General features: G+C 45.0%; 1 protein-coding gene across 3 annotated transcripts in view; it reads right to left on the reverse strand.

The window, feature by feature from the left end:
• ERBB4 (erb-b2 receptor tyrosine kinase 4) overlaps positions 1 to 16,690 on the reverse strand; it is a 1,260,323-nt gene that overhangs the window by 67,564 nt on the left and 1,176,069 nt on the right. For all 3 annotated transcript variants that reach the window (XM_063933142.1, XM_063933143.1, XM_063933141.1), the window contains exons 21-24: positions 12,342 to 12,497; positions 8,911 to 8,986; positions 7,538 to 7,684; positions 1,258 to 1,355 (exon numbers count right to left, since the gene is read on the reverse strand). In XM_063933142.1, the coding sequence (XP_063789212.1) occupies positions 1,258 to 1,355; positions 7,538 to 7,684; positions 8,911 to 8,986; positions 12,342 to 12,497 (477 nt within the window). The remainder of the gene's footprint in view (positions 1 to 1,257; positions 1,356 to 7,537; positions 7,685 to 8,910; positions 8,987 to 12,341; positions 12,498 to 16,690) is intronic.

Below are 16,690 nucleotides of genomic sequence, written 5' to 3' on the forward strand. Positions count from 1 at the left end.
CTAGTGTGGACTTACTAGTGTGGACTTTTTACTAGTGTGGGCTATTTACTAGTGTGGGCTTTTTACTAGTGTGGACTTTTTGAAAAAAAAAGATCATTTAAATTTGCTTCTTGTTCGATTTGCTTTTAACAGTCTCCAAGTGACTTATTATCTACACTCTTTGCCCACTTACTGTAATGTGTATGAATTGTGCATTGTGTTTTTTTAATCCATCTTTTGTACACATAGTGCATCACAACACCTGTATGCCTGGCGCATCTGTTTCTGTGAATTGCAAAGGTGTGGAAGCGTATAGCTACAGTAAGTCCAACTCTGAATTAGGCACCATATTAAAAAATGAGGCAACATACTTGATGGAACGTGCAGCAAGCGGTTAAATGTTTGCTATTATATTTACAACATGCAAAAAAGAGAACTGCGTGAGAAGTGGCTGAAATTCTAAAAGAACTTAAAGACTGTTTACTACTACATAGAAACAGAATTTGACGGCAGATAAGAACCATTTGGCCCATTTTGTCTATACTAAACGGTATCCGGTCTCATGGTCAACCACACTTAGGTCGACAATGTCTAGGTCGACCACTACTGGACGACAGTAACTAGGTCGACAGGGTCTCTAGGTCAACATGTTCTAGGCCAAAAGGTCGACATGAGTTTTTCACAATTTTTTACTGTTTTCATACTCAACGACCACGTGGACTACAATTGGGAATAGTAACCTGTGCCGAGCGCAGCGGTAGCAGAGCGAGGCACCTTGCCCGAAGCATGGCGAGCAAAATGATCCATGCGAGGGGACACGGTGCACTAATTGGGGTTCCCGGTCACTGTACGGAGAAAACGACACCAAAAAAACACTAAAAAAAACTCATGTCAACCTTTTGACCTAGAACATGTTGACCTAGAACCCATGTCGACCTAGAATCCCTGTGGACCTAGTTACTGTCGACCTTCCATACCACACCCATACTAAACACATGTGCACACATACTAACAGTATATTTTTGGACTGTGGGAGGAAACCGGAGTACCCGGAGGAAACCCACGCAAGCACGGGGAGAAAATACAAACTCTAAAAAGTTAGGGCCATGGTGGGAATCAAACCCATGACCTCAGCACTGTGAGGGAGTAATGCTAACCATTACACCATCCGTGCATACGGTATACAGTTATGATGACATCTTAAATAAGAATTACTCAGTACTACAGTACACCTAACAGTACTACAGTATACCTGACACTGTACGTAGCATGCTGTACCTGTATGACAAGGTATCGCTGAGGGTCTCTCGCCATCCTGGAGAATTCTGCAGCCAGCTCTTTAAATTTGGGGCGACTGTCAGCATCGATCATCCAACCTTGAAGAAGGAGGAGAAGCGTTGGGATTATTGCTCCGGGTAAAGACGAAATTCAGAGGCTGAACTCAACACTGACAGATGCTAATAGAAAATATAACTAATCCCAAATACATGTTTTTTTTAAACTCATAAACAATGGTAAAATCAATCTGCGATTTGTCCAGCAGAAATAAGCACATTAAGCAGCGCTGTGTTGGAGGAGAGGAATGACCCTGTTACACAGGAGTCTGATGCTGGGAGAGACATTACTCCAGCTCCCTCCATCCTATGACAGCTCGCTAGCTCAGGGCGACAAGATTGAAGGGAAAGAGGGTCCTCAGCCAATAACAATGGGTTACAGAAACTGAACTGTAATAATAAAAAAATAAAACTATAACACCATATATCCCAGCCTATATAACGGCTTCTGTTGGGTTAGTTTATAGCGTACAGATAAACCGTGGCTTCAGCCGCATCAAACAGCCCATATCGGCACACCAGGCTGCGCCGAGCGTCTTTTTCATTAAAAATGTGCGTGCTATTTGCGGGGGTGGATTTAGGGGGTCAGACACAAGGCACAAATATTATTAGACACCCCCTACCTCCATCCCCCGGGATTCTTGAAAGACTCTGCCCCCCCCCCCCCCCCCCCCCCCACCCCTCCAGCTACAGGCACCCCTAGGCACGTGCCTCATGTGCCTAATGGGAAATCCAGCATTGCCTATTTGCATAACTAAAACAACTGCAAATGACAAAAATGCTTTGCTGCATCTGTACATCTGTATTCAAAAGAGTCTGGCGCGGATTCTTCTCACACCAAGTTCCGCTGTGCTTCGTCTGCATTTGTACTATACATGTTTAAAACAAATTCCTGTGCACTTAAAATTGTAGCCCATAGTCTCTAATACACAGTGTTTTGCTGCGTCTGCAATGCGAATACTGCCCAAAATGTAAAGAAAAAGACGGTACGCACCGGGCGTCTTGTGCCGTATGCCATATTGCCCTATCAATTAGATTTAGCAAGACAAATAATAATACAGGATTTTGTGCATTTGGATATCTGCAGCCAATGCAGACCCGCACACTACCATATACACCGTTCATGCAAAATAATAGCACGCTACAAATAAAACCTTGTCACAGACAAATGCCAATGCAGCGCACTATAACGCACATGCCAGTCATATCAGTAGTGTTTCGGCTGTCAGGGCAGGCCGGAAGGCTTGATAAAGGAACGTGTTGTCATCTCATACGGCAGCAAAATAAGATACAATCCCAAAGGTGCAGAAAGCGACAGCGCCACCAGGATATCAGGAGAAGGGTAAAGTCATTTTGCAATGTATTCCCGGGCCCCCTGGCAGAGGAGAAGTTAGTTATGTGTGCCAAGGTGAAATACGTGTCTCTCTGCAGAACAAAGCCTTACAGACACCATATATATCATGTCCCTGCCTCCCTCTTTCCCTTTCTCCCAAGCCCCCTGTTTACTGGTGTGTGTCCTTTCTGTGCTTACACTCAGAAGATAAAGTACAAAGCATTTCAAAGTATTTGCACTGTAACTCACAGGGATTTAACTCTTGTGCACACAGACTAGCTCGTTATAGCTGTGCGTCTGGGCACTGAGCAGAACGCAGCATCGTGTTCATTAAACTAACTGACTTTTATCTATGGATTAATCTCCGGTGGCGCTTTAGTGTCAGGTGGGCTGGCTGAATTATGCAAAACAGGCTGGATCTCTATTGCCAAAAACGTCCCCATTTTTAACCTGAAGCCTCGAATGTTCTTAAATTCTACACAAGTCACAGTATAGTTTGGTAACATGACTACAACACAAGATACTAAAATTTCATAAAAATACTGTATGAACATTGTAACAGAAGGTGAACAGAAGGTGAATAGTTTTATTTACAGGACCACATGGGCTCGGGGTTGAATATGCTCAAGGGCCTATTTTGAGAAGCAGAGGAAGTGTAACCAGTGTTGTGTGGGTGTGGCCTGTGCAATGTGGGTGTGGTCAGTGTTGAGTTGGTGTGGCCAGTGCCGTGTGGGTGTGGTCAGTGTTGCGTCGATGTGACTAGTGCAGTGTGGGTGTGGTCAGTGTTGTGTGGCTGTGGCCAGTGCAATGTGGGTGTGGTCAGTGTTGAGTGGGTGTGATCAATGCAGTGTGGGTGTGGTCAGTGTTTCATGGGTGTGACCAGTGCAGTGTGGTGTTGCCATTGCCATATGGGTGTGACCAGTGCAGTGTGGGTGTGGTCAGTGCTGTGTGGGTGTGTATAAAAGCATAATTTTTTTTTTTTGAGGGGGGGGGGGGATAAAAAAATAAAAATTTTATACTTATGATTTATGGCTGACCATAACGGTGGTGATTATGAGGACTTTCTGCATCTGTGGCTGCTTTACCGTAATGCCATGGATGACTGCTTACAGTATGCAGGAATCCTTATTTACTAAATATCCATGTGACTGCGTTTGGAAGCCTACGGAGCCCATTGCTCTTGCGTCCACAGTCGCATGCAAGTCATAATGTGCACAGATTTAGCAGACTCCAGCCACACTGCGCATGCACCAGAGAAAGAAATCAGCTCCTGCGTGTGTGCCGGATCAGGTACCCGCAAACGGCAGTTCATGGATGACTTCTGCGCACATTTTGCAGCACACAGACGAAAATGGGACGTCTGTTTTAGATGGATCTTTTAGCATCCGGCATGGGTCTGACGTACAGTAAGTACAGGAGGCAGGATAGGCTTCCACTTGGGAACGCACGGATTTGTACTGTACAAAAGCAGATTCTCTCATTAGCATAATATAGTAAGCAGACATCCTTGGACGGACGGAAAAGCTGCCGCATTTGTGCCGACTCAATTATGCACATGCAAAATAATAATGCTGACACACGTAGCAGCCTAATTTACCCATATGTAACACTACACCTTATATTTTAAATGATACAGGTCTGGATCATATTAACGCGTTAACGCCCCACATTCTACATTTCAGCACAAAATATAAGCGATGAAACTTTCCATGTAGAACGGCCGCTTTTGTCTCGCTGCTGGATAGACCAATAACGCACTGCGCTCCCAAATGCGATACGAGATAACTATTTTGTTGGTGCAATTGTTTTCTGCAAACATAAATATGCTAAATGGATTCTGCTTGTGTCAGCAGGGGGCATTGCGAGTCTTTGCATTCTCGTCATGAACACACCATGGGCCCAAAGTCTCCTATTAATAACAGGCTCATTCATCTTCACAGGTTTGTGTTGCTGTTATGCAGTGGCCTTTCAGGATAAACCAGATAGGGAAAAGGGACGTCGCTCAGGGAGGGAGCGGTTAATCGCACTTAAATGAATCCAGAGGCTCCAGGGAGATATTGCTAGTAATGAGAAGAATGGACTGGAGAGACACACTTCAAGAAATAAGTGACTCGCTGCTGTCTAATTGCAATGCGAGACACATACGCATTACCTCGCTTACATGGGATTGCTGCACCTCTGTATTTGCAGACACACAGCACTAAGGGGGTAATTCAGACTTGATCGTAGATGTGCTAAAACGGTCAGTTGACACCCACAAACGCCTTCTTCCTGTCAATCACCTTGTGATTGCCCGTGCGAACGGATCCTTCGCACAAACCCATCGCTGAGCGGCGATCCGCTTTGTACCCGTGCAACGCAACTGCGCATTGTGGTGCATAGGCATGCGCAGTTCAGACCTGATCGCCCACTGTACAAAAACGCAGCCTAGAGATCGGGTCTGAATTAGCCCCATTGTACAAATTAAATAATGACGGTACGCAGAAGGAGGATCCCTATGGAGGCGCCACAATCTGTTTATTGTTTTTCCTTAATTATCAGATATAAAATATATTCTATGGGCATGGCAACATAATGGTATACTGATACTTGGCATCCCATAACGGTGGCACATTGTCCCTTAGGGTGCAAATGAATTATCAGGCAAAGAATATATAAGGTTGGCGACAGCCAGTATGTCAACAAATTACAGTATATGTGGGCAGGAGAATGCCATTGTCATAATGCCACCATGGTTGTAGCGTTGGCTAAGGCACCGTAACCGTGTCGGCAGCATAACTTTAAACATAACGAGAAAGCATCATGTTTAAAGTTATATCGCCAACATAGTTAAAATGCTTAGAGTAACATTACGTCTGTGTCGTCATTATTATGTTGGCATTGTCATGTCCACATGTAGTTTGTAGACAATCCGACTACTTCACGTAGGCAGTGTCAGTGACGTGCCGTTGGAGCGTTGGCATTTCACAGTCACCAACATCGACAATACTTTCTTGGACGCAATAGAGGTGCGCAGGAAAATAGGGGTTGTTAGGGGAATCGTATTCTACCGCGGTGTGGGTCATCAACCATTGTGGCTGCACATCGTGCAAAAATGAATATGAGCCACAGAGTACCAGCCGGAAGAGGGTTCCATACACGTTATCCTAACCAAGTGGCTTCATGGGTAAAGCTGGTTAAACACTATTAGATTATCTGTCCAATCTTTGTGGAAAATCTGGTAATGTATGGGAACAAATGACAATTGATCATCTGCTCCCAACCACTGGAAGACAGACAAAAATGGACGTTCAGACTAATTCCTTAAATCCATTTGATTTAACCAATTTATCCGAATGACCATTATTGCCCTTTTTCCGGCTTTTGGGAGCAAATGGACGATTGTCATTTGCCCCCCAAATGACCAGATTTTCGCTCCAAGCAGAAAGATTGGACAAATAATCTTACAGTGTGTATCCAAGTTAAGATAAACTCCAGAGTACAGTATATTGTTTAACCCAATTCTAAAAAAAGATTTAGTATAATTATTATACGAGTACTACTTTGTGAGTAGTCAATGATCCAAAAAGATTGGTGGATAAGTAAACACAGGAAAACATTTTTTATTAATGGTGATTCTTCCTTAAATGCACCTATCTCCTAGATGTGGGAATTTACTAGGTAAAAACTATGTTTGTGAGGCACGAGGCACATTTCATAAGATACACTGGCTCAGGCCATAAACCTTCTCCTGACATCACAGGTGTTCTTCCGTAACTTAAGCCTCAATGGTGCTACTCTTCCGCCAAGTCTCCAAACTACGTAAATTACGCTTTTTCCAATGAAATACTGTCTAGCTCTCCCTGATATCAGCGGAATGTATTGACATATTTAATTCCATATTGCAGAGACATGTCTTTCCTCCTTATGCTCTGAGTGAACTGTCAGAAAATCTGATGGAGGTGTAGGAAGTGAGGTTCGTTAACACCTATTTCTCCCCACGCAAATTGAAATCGCAGACTGAGCACTATTAGCACAGATGCTTGTAAGGAAGATTACTGTAATGAGAAATAAGTGAGAGCGGGCATGTGCTCCTAATCAATAACACTGCTTTAGGAGACAGTACATGTGTGAGATCTGCTAGCCAGGCAGCAGTTACCAAGAGAGCTCAGAAAACCAAAAAGAAGTAAAACAAAAAGTAAATAATTAATTGCAGGAGCTTACTAATACTGGGCCTAATTCAGACCTGATCGCAGCAGCAAAATTTTTCTCTAATGGGCAAAACCATGTGCACTGCGGGTGGGGCAGATGTAACATGTGCAGAGAGAGTTAGATTTGGGCGGGGTGTGTTCAAACTGAAATCTAAATTGCAGTGTACAAATAAAGCAGCCAGTATTTACCCTGCACAGAAACAATATAACAGACCCAAATCTAACACTCTCTGCGCATGTTACATCTGCCCCACTTGCAGTGCACATTGGGCCTAATTCAGACCTGATCGCTAGGGTGCGTTTTCTGCATCCCTGCGATCAGGTAGTCGCCGCCTACAAGGGAGGGGGAAATCGCTGTGCAGGGTTGTTACAGTCTACCTAGAACCAGATGTTGGTTTTCTTACTGGACCATCAACCCATGGCACTCTTGCATATGCCCTGTGGCATCCCCAAGGGTGCCGTGCCACCCAGTTTGGGAACCATTGCCTTATACTATACATGGCATATTTTGCTAGTTGTAACATTATGTTCAGAATACAACAGAAAAGGGCCCATTTCCAAAGAGCTTAAAAATCAGTTCTACCGAATAAAAAAAATACAATATAACGCTCTATAATATTTGCTCTACATATGTTTCATGTGATACCTATACATCATATACTGTAATACATACGTATGTCCATTTACTGACTGCCACTTACACTTCACCATGACCATATAGACATCAATGGTGCAGACGGGAGGCTGAGGAAGTCTCTCCCCTTTCTCCAGAATATCAGGGATTTCTCGTGTTGGAATACCATCGTAAGGCTTTCCACCAAACGTCATCAGCTCCCATATAGTTACTCCTGCAAGACAAACACTTCAGTACAGACAGACACACTAAGGAAATCTCAGTGCTGGCAGCTTATACCTCTCATTAATTATAATAATAACAACCTACACTAACGGAGTGTGTATGATGAGGTTCTGTGACTCCCTTGCCAGTTGGTGGATAAGGCTTCCCATAGACTACTAGCATATTATTATTACCTTCTATTTGTATACTGTAGCACCAACTGTCTATGCATAGCTTTACTGTATATCAGTCTGATGAAACATATCAAGGGCCAGATGTACTAAGCCTTGAAAAGTGATAAATTTCACGGTGATAAAGTACTAGTCAATCAGCTCCTAACTGTCATTGTTCAAACCCAGCCTGTAACATGGCAGTTAGGAGCTGATTGTCTGGTACGTTATCACTGTGAAACGTGTCACTTTTTAAGGCTTAGTACATCTCCCTCCTAATCTTCTAAGTAGTGGAGAAATGGACCAGTGAAGTTGCTCATAGCAACCAATCAGATTGTAGTACATCGCCCGTACATATGATAGCCTAACATTATGCATTATTAGTAGTGCACCCCTATAGGGGTTCATGGTTAAGTGCCCCATGTAGGGGCAATGTTGGGTGCCAGTGTTCACACACTCTCCCAAGGGCATACCGCCTGCATCGCAGGTAACTGAGGGGTCTATTCATGAAGCAGTTAAAATAGCGGAGAAGTGAGCCAGTGGAGAAGTTGCCCATGGCAACCAATCAGTGTTGAGGTAACATTTATAAAGTGCATTCTATGAAATTATTCGTAGCAGCTGATTGGTTGCCATGGGCAACTTCTCCACTGGCTCACTTCTCCACACTTTTTCACTGCTTCATGAATGGACCACTGAATCGGTACCACTAAGTTGACTTATGTACAAAGTTAAGTGTGGACTGCAGGGGGAAACACGCAAAACAAAACCCACATAAACATGGGGGAGGACATCAAAGTCTACACATATAGTGCACTCATTGGAAGAAATGCCATGGCATGGGCAGGGTGAGTCAGAAATGCTAACTACTGTGCCACTGTGCCGCTGAACAAGTACTAGTGTCAATACCTCCAATTATGCAAATAATTGACATCTATTGAATATTTCTTTTGTATTCTTAAATCTACCATTCACCTTATGTTAGACGAAATATTCTACTTTACATTGTGCTGCCTAGCAGATATGACCACATGTGCCATAAAGGAAATTCAGGGAACATAACACTTGCCATAACTCCAGACATCGCTCTGATGGGTGAACTTCCGGTAGTGAATGCACTCCAGGGCCATCCACTTAACTGGCATCTGAATATAGGAAGACATAGTAAGGTTACAGTAAGTCTATGCAAGTTATCAAATAAGTCATCCAAGGAGTCATGATCCCTCATAAGTGCAATGGCTGAACGCTGCACATACAGGTCCTTTTTCTCAAAATCAGCGGATTGGTTGAAATAAATACAGTACAGCCTACAGTAGGGGGCGCTGTGCAGCTTCATTTGATCTAGTGTGTCTAGATTTCCGTTGCTGAGCGCAGATTTGTGGAGTACCTACAACCTGCACCGGCGGACGGGAGATTCTGGGCGGAGTGAAGGTTTTCTTTGCAAAGTACCAAGTAAGCAGTTGTGCACCCTGATTGGCAGAGGAGTGCAGTAAAGATGATTCTAGTTTACACAGCAAGATTATTGAAGTAAAATAAAGGGTTGGACAATAGGAAGGAGGCGGTCACTTTCTGGAGCATTTTCCGCTATGCAAAGGGCCTTGAATTTTGCACCACATCAGTATTGTTGCACCATCCTACACTTAATGGTGCCCATCTTACACCCGCATATCGCCATTGCACAGTTCCATCTCCACTACACAATGGCAGATTTCCCACTAGGCATGTAAGGCATATGCCTAGGGGCTCCAGATTTTGGGGGCGGCACAGCGAGTTGCCCGTGCCCCACTTCAGAGCTGCTAATCCTTTTTTCCATGTAGCACCAGCGGTGGAAGGGGGATTTGTAGGCTGTGATTTTCCTGTAGGAGGTGCCGGAGAGGCGGGGCTACTTGCCTAGTTGCTGTCTGGCGGAAAGCTTCAGCTTCAGGACCAGGGGACTGAGCCCCAGCAAATAGTGACACTATTATGATGTCTGTTTATACTGTGCCGCCTGTACTACTGCTGAGCAGCTCTGCAGCTATGCAGGGAGGTCAATCATAGTGTGCCCAAGGGCGGCCTGACCCCTTAATTCGCCTCTACCCCTCCAACTTGCTTTTAAAGTAAAAACAAATACACCATTAATATATCATGCACCACACTTCCATCCCCAGGCCTTCAACAAGTGCCAGAGCTCTACCATCTGTTTTTCCATTATAAGACAGAGCCAGGACTGTAACGTCAGGACTATGGGACATTTCTATGGAATGGACTGAAGATATTGGCCAATCTCTAATTAGCCTGAGCTATAAAAGAGGCTAAACTAATTAATAGGGATAAACGGAACAGTTTTATTTAATCAAAGGGATGTTTCTAAATGGGAGGGGAGGTTGGAGCTTATGCTTTTGTAGATTTCCCTACCTCTTTGCAAAGCAAGTTAGACATTACGTTTGTGGAGGCGACTCAGCGCATTGTGCGTAACCCTCTTTATTGCCCGCTGACTGAGAGCTCCTGGGGGACCATGGGAACAAATTAATTTCTATTGATTCTTGGGGGAAATCCATTTTCGTTTAGCGCTGTTTCTCTTTGCGCTTGAGTTTTCAGGAACAAATTATAATAACACTAAATGGGGAATTCCTGTAATAACATAATTATAATCCGAAGATTGCATAATTAGGTAGGGACTGCGAAGGGAGAGAGTGCCCTGCTCGCAAAAGCTAACATTCTAGAGGTGGAGAGTCCCTTTGTGAAAGAAATTCATACTTTCAGGTTCTTTTATAATAGTTAGAGAAATGTCACAAGTGTCACCTTGTCCTAGTTTCAAAGTTTAATGTGTACAGTTGATATTGCTTCCTTTGGCTTTTTTTTACTCCTTTCGCACTATAGGGGGCCTGTGATTTGTGGGGGCCTGAGATTTGAAGATACTCATTCAGTTTAAAGCAGCAATTAGTTTAGAGGCAAAAGCAGGTTGGTTTTGCTTTTAAACTAGCTGCTGCTTTAAGTCTAGAGACTATCTCACCACAATTGTACCGGCTCCCGCTAATCGCGGGCTATTACATCTGTCCCTGGGTCTTCATTTACAGATGACTGCTGTCTATTACTATATGTACCTAGAGTTATACTTGGCTTAATAAATGAAAACTATTTATTTAAAAAAAATGCTAAATTGGTTACATATAGATTGTCATTCCGAGTTGATCGCTAGTAGAAAATGTTCGCTGCACAGCGATGAAGCAAAAAAAACGGCACTTCTGCGCATGCGTATGCAGCGCAATGCGCACTCGCGAAGTACTTTCACAATGGCCGATGCAGTTTTACACAAGGTCTAGCGAAGCTTTTCTGTCGCACTGCTGGCCGCAGAGTGATTGACAGGAAGAGGGCGTTTCTGGGTGTCAACTGACCTTTTTCAGGGAGTGTTTGAAAAAACGCATGCGTGCCAGGAATAATGCAGGCGTGGCTGGCCGAACGCAGGGCGTGTTTGTGACTTCAAATCCGGAAATGAACAGTCTGAAGTGATCGCAAGCGCTGAGTAGGTCTGAAGCTACTCTGAAACTGCACAATTTATTTTTGTAGCCGCTCTGCGATCCTTTCGTTCGCACTTCTGCTAAGCTAAGATACACTCCCAGAGGGCGGCGGCTTAGCGTTTGCACGGCTGCTAAAAACAGCTAGCGAGCGATCAACTCGGAATGACCCCCATAGTGAGGTATGTACATTGTATATAGATAGGCTTGCCATAAAATCATTTTAATCTGGGACACAAATAAATTGCACATGCTCAGTGGCTGGCTAAATTCAAGGCTGCAAATTACCTGGTTTTAATCAGCCACAGAACCTGTGTAAATCATCAGTGTGTAAATCATCCAGTATAAAGGGATAGTATGGTAAAAATAAATAAATAAATATATATATATATATATATAATTATATATATATGTACAGTAGAGAGATCGTGAGAGTGAGAGAGGTGCAGTATATCCGATTGGTTTACTGTCACTATGGGGGTAATTCAGACCTGAGCGCTAGGGTGCGTTTTTTGCATCCCTGCAATCAGGTTGTCGCCGCCTGGATGTGTGCAGGTGTGCGATTGCATTCGTAGCAGAACTGCACACACATAAGTTTGTGAAGTCTCTGCACAGCGCATCACTAACTCTGCTGCTGCAATGATCGGGGCCGAGGCAGACGTCAGAATCTCTCCCTCCAAACGCCTGGTCCCTCCTGCGTTTTTCCGGACACTCCTTAAAAACGGTCAGTTGCCACCCACAAATGCCCTCTTCCTTTCAATCTCCATGCGATCGCCGGGGCGTTCGGAATTTTAGCACAATCCCATCGCTGACCGGCGATCTCTGTTGCTGTGGCCTGTCGCGCCTATGCATTGCAGTTCATATGCATGCGCAGTTCAGACCTGATTGCCCGCTGTGCGGTTCTGAATTTGCCCCTATGTCAGGATCCTGCCACAGCTGCAGCGCTACTTAAAGCAATTTAACCGTGCTCAGAACATGAAATGGCGAGATACTAAGAGCTGCTTACTTTGCCGCCATCAGCGTTGTATTCCTTTTCATCTCCTTCTAGTAGACGTGCCAGTCCAAAGTCTGTAATCTTCACATGGTTGGGAGACTTTACCAGAACATTCCGGGCTGCGAGGTCCCTGTGCACCAATCGCCGTTCCTCCAGGTACATCATACCCTGTCGTGCAAGGAAACATAAAACAGTAGTTACAGACAACAGTTATTGTCAAGGATGCAGTCACCATACATGGATAGCACCAGTGCCTAAACGGATAGCAATGGTGCCTTTCTTTCCCATATAATGCAACTGGCAAGTGGGTAATGTGAAGAGATAAGTATATACATCAGTATATGATTCAGGGGTGCGGTATAAAGGACACAGGTACAGAAGCCATGGTGTAAAAGGAGTTAAGAATAAAGAATTGTAATATCACTCAGCTATAGATGACGTCACAAATCACATATTGTACGGCGCACTATTTGCGCTCCCCCGCGGGTGACAGTGGCGTCTTCTGGTCGGCCCTACATGCAGCTCAATCTGAGGTTATCATCAACGACAGCATAGTCCTGGATATGGCCACTGACGATATATCTTTAGTTCTTTTGCAAGATTGCACAGAGTGTGCACACTATGGGCCTAATTCAGACCTGATCGCACCTCTGCGAATTTGAAGAGGTTTGCGATCAGATAGTAGCCACCCAGACAGAGCTGAAAATCTCTGCGAACGCCGGTCAGTTGCAAATCCGTTCGCAACTCACTCACCATCAAATTATTTTTCAAGTGTGTGCAGTGTGTGCGTAGCCCAGGACTTACTCCTACAGTGCTATACAAACAGGCTGATCAGGCTGGAGCTGACGTCACACACCCTCCCTGAAAACACTTGGGGACGCCTGCGTTTTTCCAGGAACTCGCAGAAAACAGGCAGTTACCACCCCCCAAACGTCCGCTTCCTGTAAATCAGCCTGCGTTCGCCTAGCGATCAAAAAAGACGCTGGATTTTTTCACAGTTTGGCGTCACGCTTGCGCATTATGATCCGTACGCATGCGCAGTCGTTCGATAATCACCCACTGTGCGATTTCGCACAACATCGATCAGGTCTGAATTAGCCCCTATATCGTTTGTTCGGGAGTTCAAGGGAAATCGTTGACAATATTGCATTGTTTGCCTGTGGTCTAGTGTGTACCCAGCTTGACTCGGTGCATATGGAATCTGAATGCATGCGCAGTACATTCGCTCCACCACGTCCGACATCGCCACTGCGTCCGACTCAGAATCAGGCCCTATGAGTTCATTTGCACACTTGTAAAGCAAACAGCAGGCAACGGGCTGCAGACAGAGATATTGCTGTGCTATTGCTCTTGTGCAGGTTTGCACCCAGGGCCATAGGGCTGTATGTACAGCACAGCACACAGCGACACAAAAGAGCAAAGCGTAACAGATGGGGCGGCGCTCATCTGAGGCGGCTCCATCGCAAACGTGCACTCCCGGAGTGACTAAGCGATCCGTCGGCCTAGTCACGCTGGAAGTGCACAGAGAGCTCCCATTCTGAGCGCCTCTGTCCGGGCGCGTGGACGGAGCAGCTCTCCATTCAAGTGAACGGGGTGCATCTTCGTCATGGACGTGCGCACCCAGACGTGCAAAGATGCTCTTGGCAATATGCGTGCCCGGGCGGCAAACTAGGGTTCATTTTATGTCGGAAGCCATTAGCCTATTAGTATTTTTTGGGATTCGGGGCAAAAATCGGAGGACACGGAGGAAACTCACTCTAACACAGGAAGAAAGTATAAACTCCACACAGATAAGGCCCCAGTTGGAATTAACACATGAGGGCGATTCAACTGTTTAATGGGTGTTCAAAATTGCATTTTCCTTGTCACTTTAGACGGGGGCTATGTAATTGTTTGGGCTCCCACTGTTTTACAGCACTGATCGCGCCCAGAAGTGCCGGGTTTAGCCGTGGAAAATGGCTAAACCCGACTAACGCGAAAAAAGTGTTGTTTGGACAGGAGGTTGCGAGCAGAATTGATGTTAGCCCACCCCGTCAGCAGAAACAATTGAATAGCTGCCAGTGGTCGCACTCAGGTACAGGGGGGTGGGCAATAACAATTTAAACGCCCATGTCTTTTTGCATATTTAGATGCACCATCGGTTGCAACATTGCCGCTTGCGCCAGCCCAGCTGCAGGTACAGTATGCCTCCTGTGTCAAAGCTACTGTGTGGAAATTGTTTCTTCAGCTCAGATTTTCCCCATCTAGTGGAACGCAAGTGAGTGTATCTCCATTTACACTAATCTCAAGTGCCCCCCCTCCTTCCCCCGTTCCTTTCCCGGCCATTTACTATGCTGGAAATGTACAAGTGGGCAGCTGTAAAACCCAAGTAAGTAAATAATTGTCCCCTTCCTGCCAGTGAGTGTTCATTTAGCATAAACAGCCTCAATGCACAGAGTAAATTAATGGCACAGGCTCCCATGGCAATCCTCCAATTCTTCTCTTCTCCCTATTAATATTGTGCGCTTGGATGTTAAGACTGTTAGACAAGATGCATGCTCTGTGTCGCTATCCGGAGCACATTCATTTTGTTGTGAGCTGCCTGCTATTAATGAACTATCCAGGTGTCTTGACAGATAAGCCAACAATACCTCAATGCGTGTCTCCTGTTCTCCCCATAGCGTTTCATAGCTCTGCAGATCCCAGACTTGTTCTATTACAGAGCCTGGAGTGTACACGGTATCTAGTTACAGTAACGTGCTACTTCACTTCGTTTTCATCACTCAGATACATTTCTGTTGCACCTATCTGGCTGCATGCAGCGGAAGTACCTGCTAGTCTTCCACAAAGTCCTAAGAGATGGTCGAGGACTGCACAATGTAGCGCCAGTGGTAGAACTATGAAGTATCACCTGCCATGGCGTTGGGACTGAGTTGGTTCTAGTACAGGAGCCTCACGTTACTACTGGGTAGGGGACTCTGCTACTAACTCTATGTAACTGTTATTTATCAGATTACTATGATGAATATAGATAAGACCGTAGATATAAATATACATTTAGATGTTTATCAGGATATTTCTGAGCTTTTTTTCCATTTTTGGAAAAAGTATCTGCATGTTGGGACAATAGGCGATATGGTTAACGACCCGCTGGAGCGTGCATCGTTAACATAATTGTGAGTACACACATGACAATTATCATAATAATAAGATTTTACTTACCGATAAATCTATTTCTCGTAGTCCGTAGTGGATGCTGGGGACTCCGTCAGGACCATGGGGAATAGCGGCTCCGCAGGAGACAGGGCACAAAAAGTAAGCTTTTAGGATCACATGGTGTGTACTGGCTCCTCCCCCTATGACCCTCCTCCAAGCCTCAGTTAGGTACTGTGCCCGGACGAGCGTACACAATAAGGAAGGATCTTGAATCCCGGGTAAGACTCATACCAGCCACACCAATCACACCGTACAACCTGTGATTAGAACCCAGTTAACAGTATGATAACAACGAAGGAGCCTCTGAAAAGATGGCCCACAACAATAACAACCCGATTTTTGTAACAATAATTATGTACAAGTAATGCAGACAATCCGCACTTGGGATGGGCGCCCAGCATCCACTACGGACTACGAGAAATAGATTTATCGGTAAGTAAAATCTTATTTTCTCTAACGTCCTAGTGGATGCTGGGGACTCCGTCAGGACCATGGGGATTATACCAAAGCTCCCAAACGGGCGGGAGAGTGCGGATGACTCTGCAGCACCGAATGAGAGAAACTCCAGGTCCTCCTCAGCCAGGGTATCAAATTTGTAGAATTTTACAAACGTGTTCCCCCCTGACCACGTAGCTGCTCGGCAAAGTTGTAAAGCCGAGACCCCTCGGGCAGCCGCCCAAGATGAGCCCACCTTCCTTGTGGAATGGGCATTTACAGATTTTGGCTGTGGCAGGCCTGCCACAGAATGTGCAAGCTGAATTGTACTACAAATCCAACGAGCAATAGTCTGCTTAGAAGCAGGAGCACCCAGCTTTTTGGGTGCATACAATATAAACAGCAAGTCAGACTTTCTGACTCCAGCCGTCCTGGAATTATATATATATATATATATATATATATATATATATTTTCAGGGCCCTGACAACGTCTAGCAACTTGGAGTCCTCCAAGTCCCTAGTAGCCGCAGGCACCACAATAGGTTGTTTCAGGTGAAACGCTGACACCACCTTAGGAAGAAACTGGGGACAAGTCCGCAGTTCTGCCCTGTCCGAATGGAAAATTAAATATGGGCTTTTGTAAGACAAAGCCGCCAATTCTGACAATCGCCTGGCCGAGGCCAGGGCCAACAGCATGGTCACTTTCCATGTGAGATATTTCAAATCCAC

This window comes from Pseudophryne corroboree, chromosome 7 (assembly GCF_028390025.1).
Source record: "Pseudophryne corroboree isolate aPseCor3 chromosome 7, aPseCor3.hap2, whole genome shotgun sequence".
Taxonomy (NCBI): Eukaryota; Metazoa; Chordata; class Amphibia; order Anura; family Myobatrachidae; genus Pseudophryne; species Pseudophryne corroboree.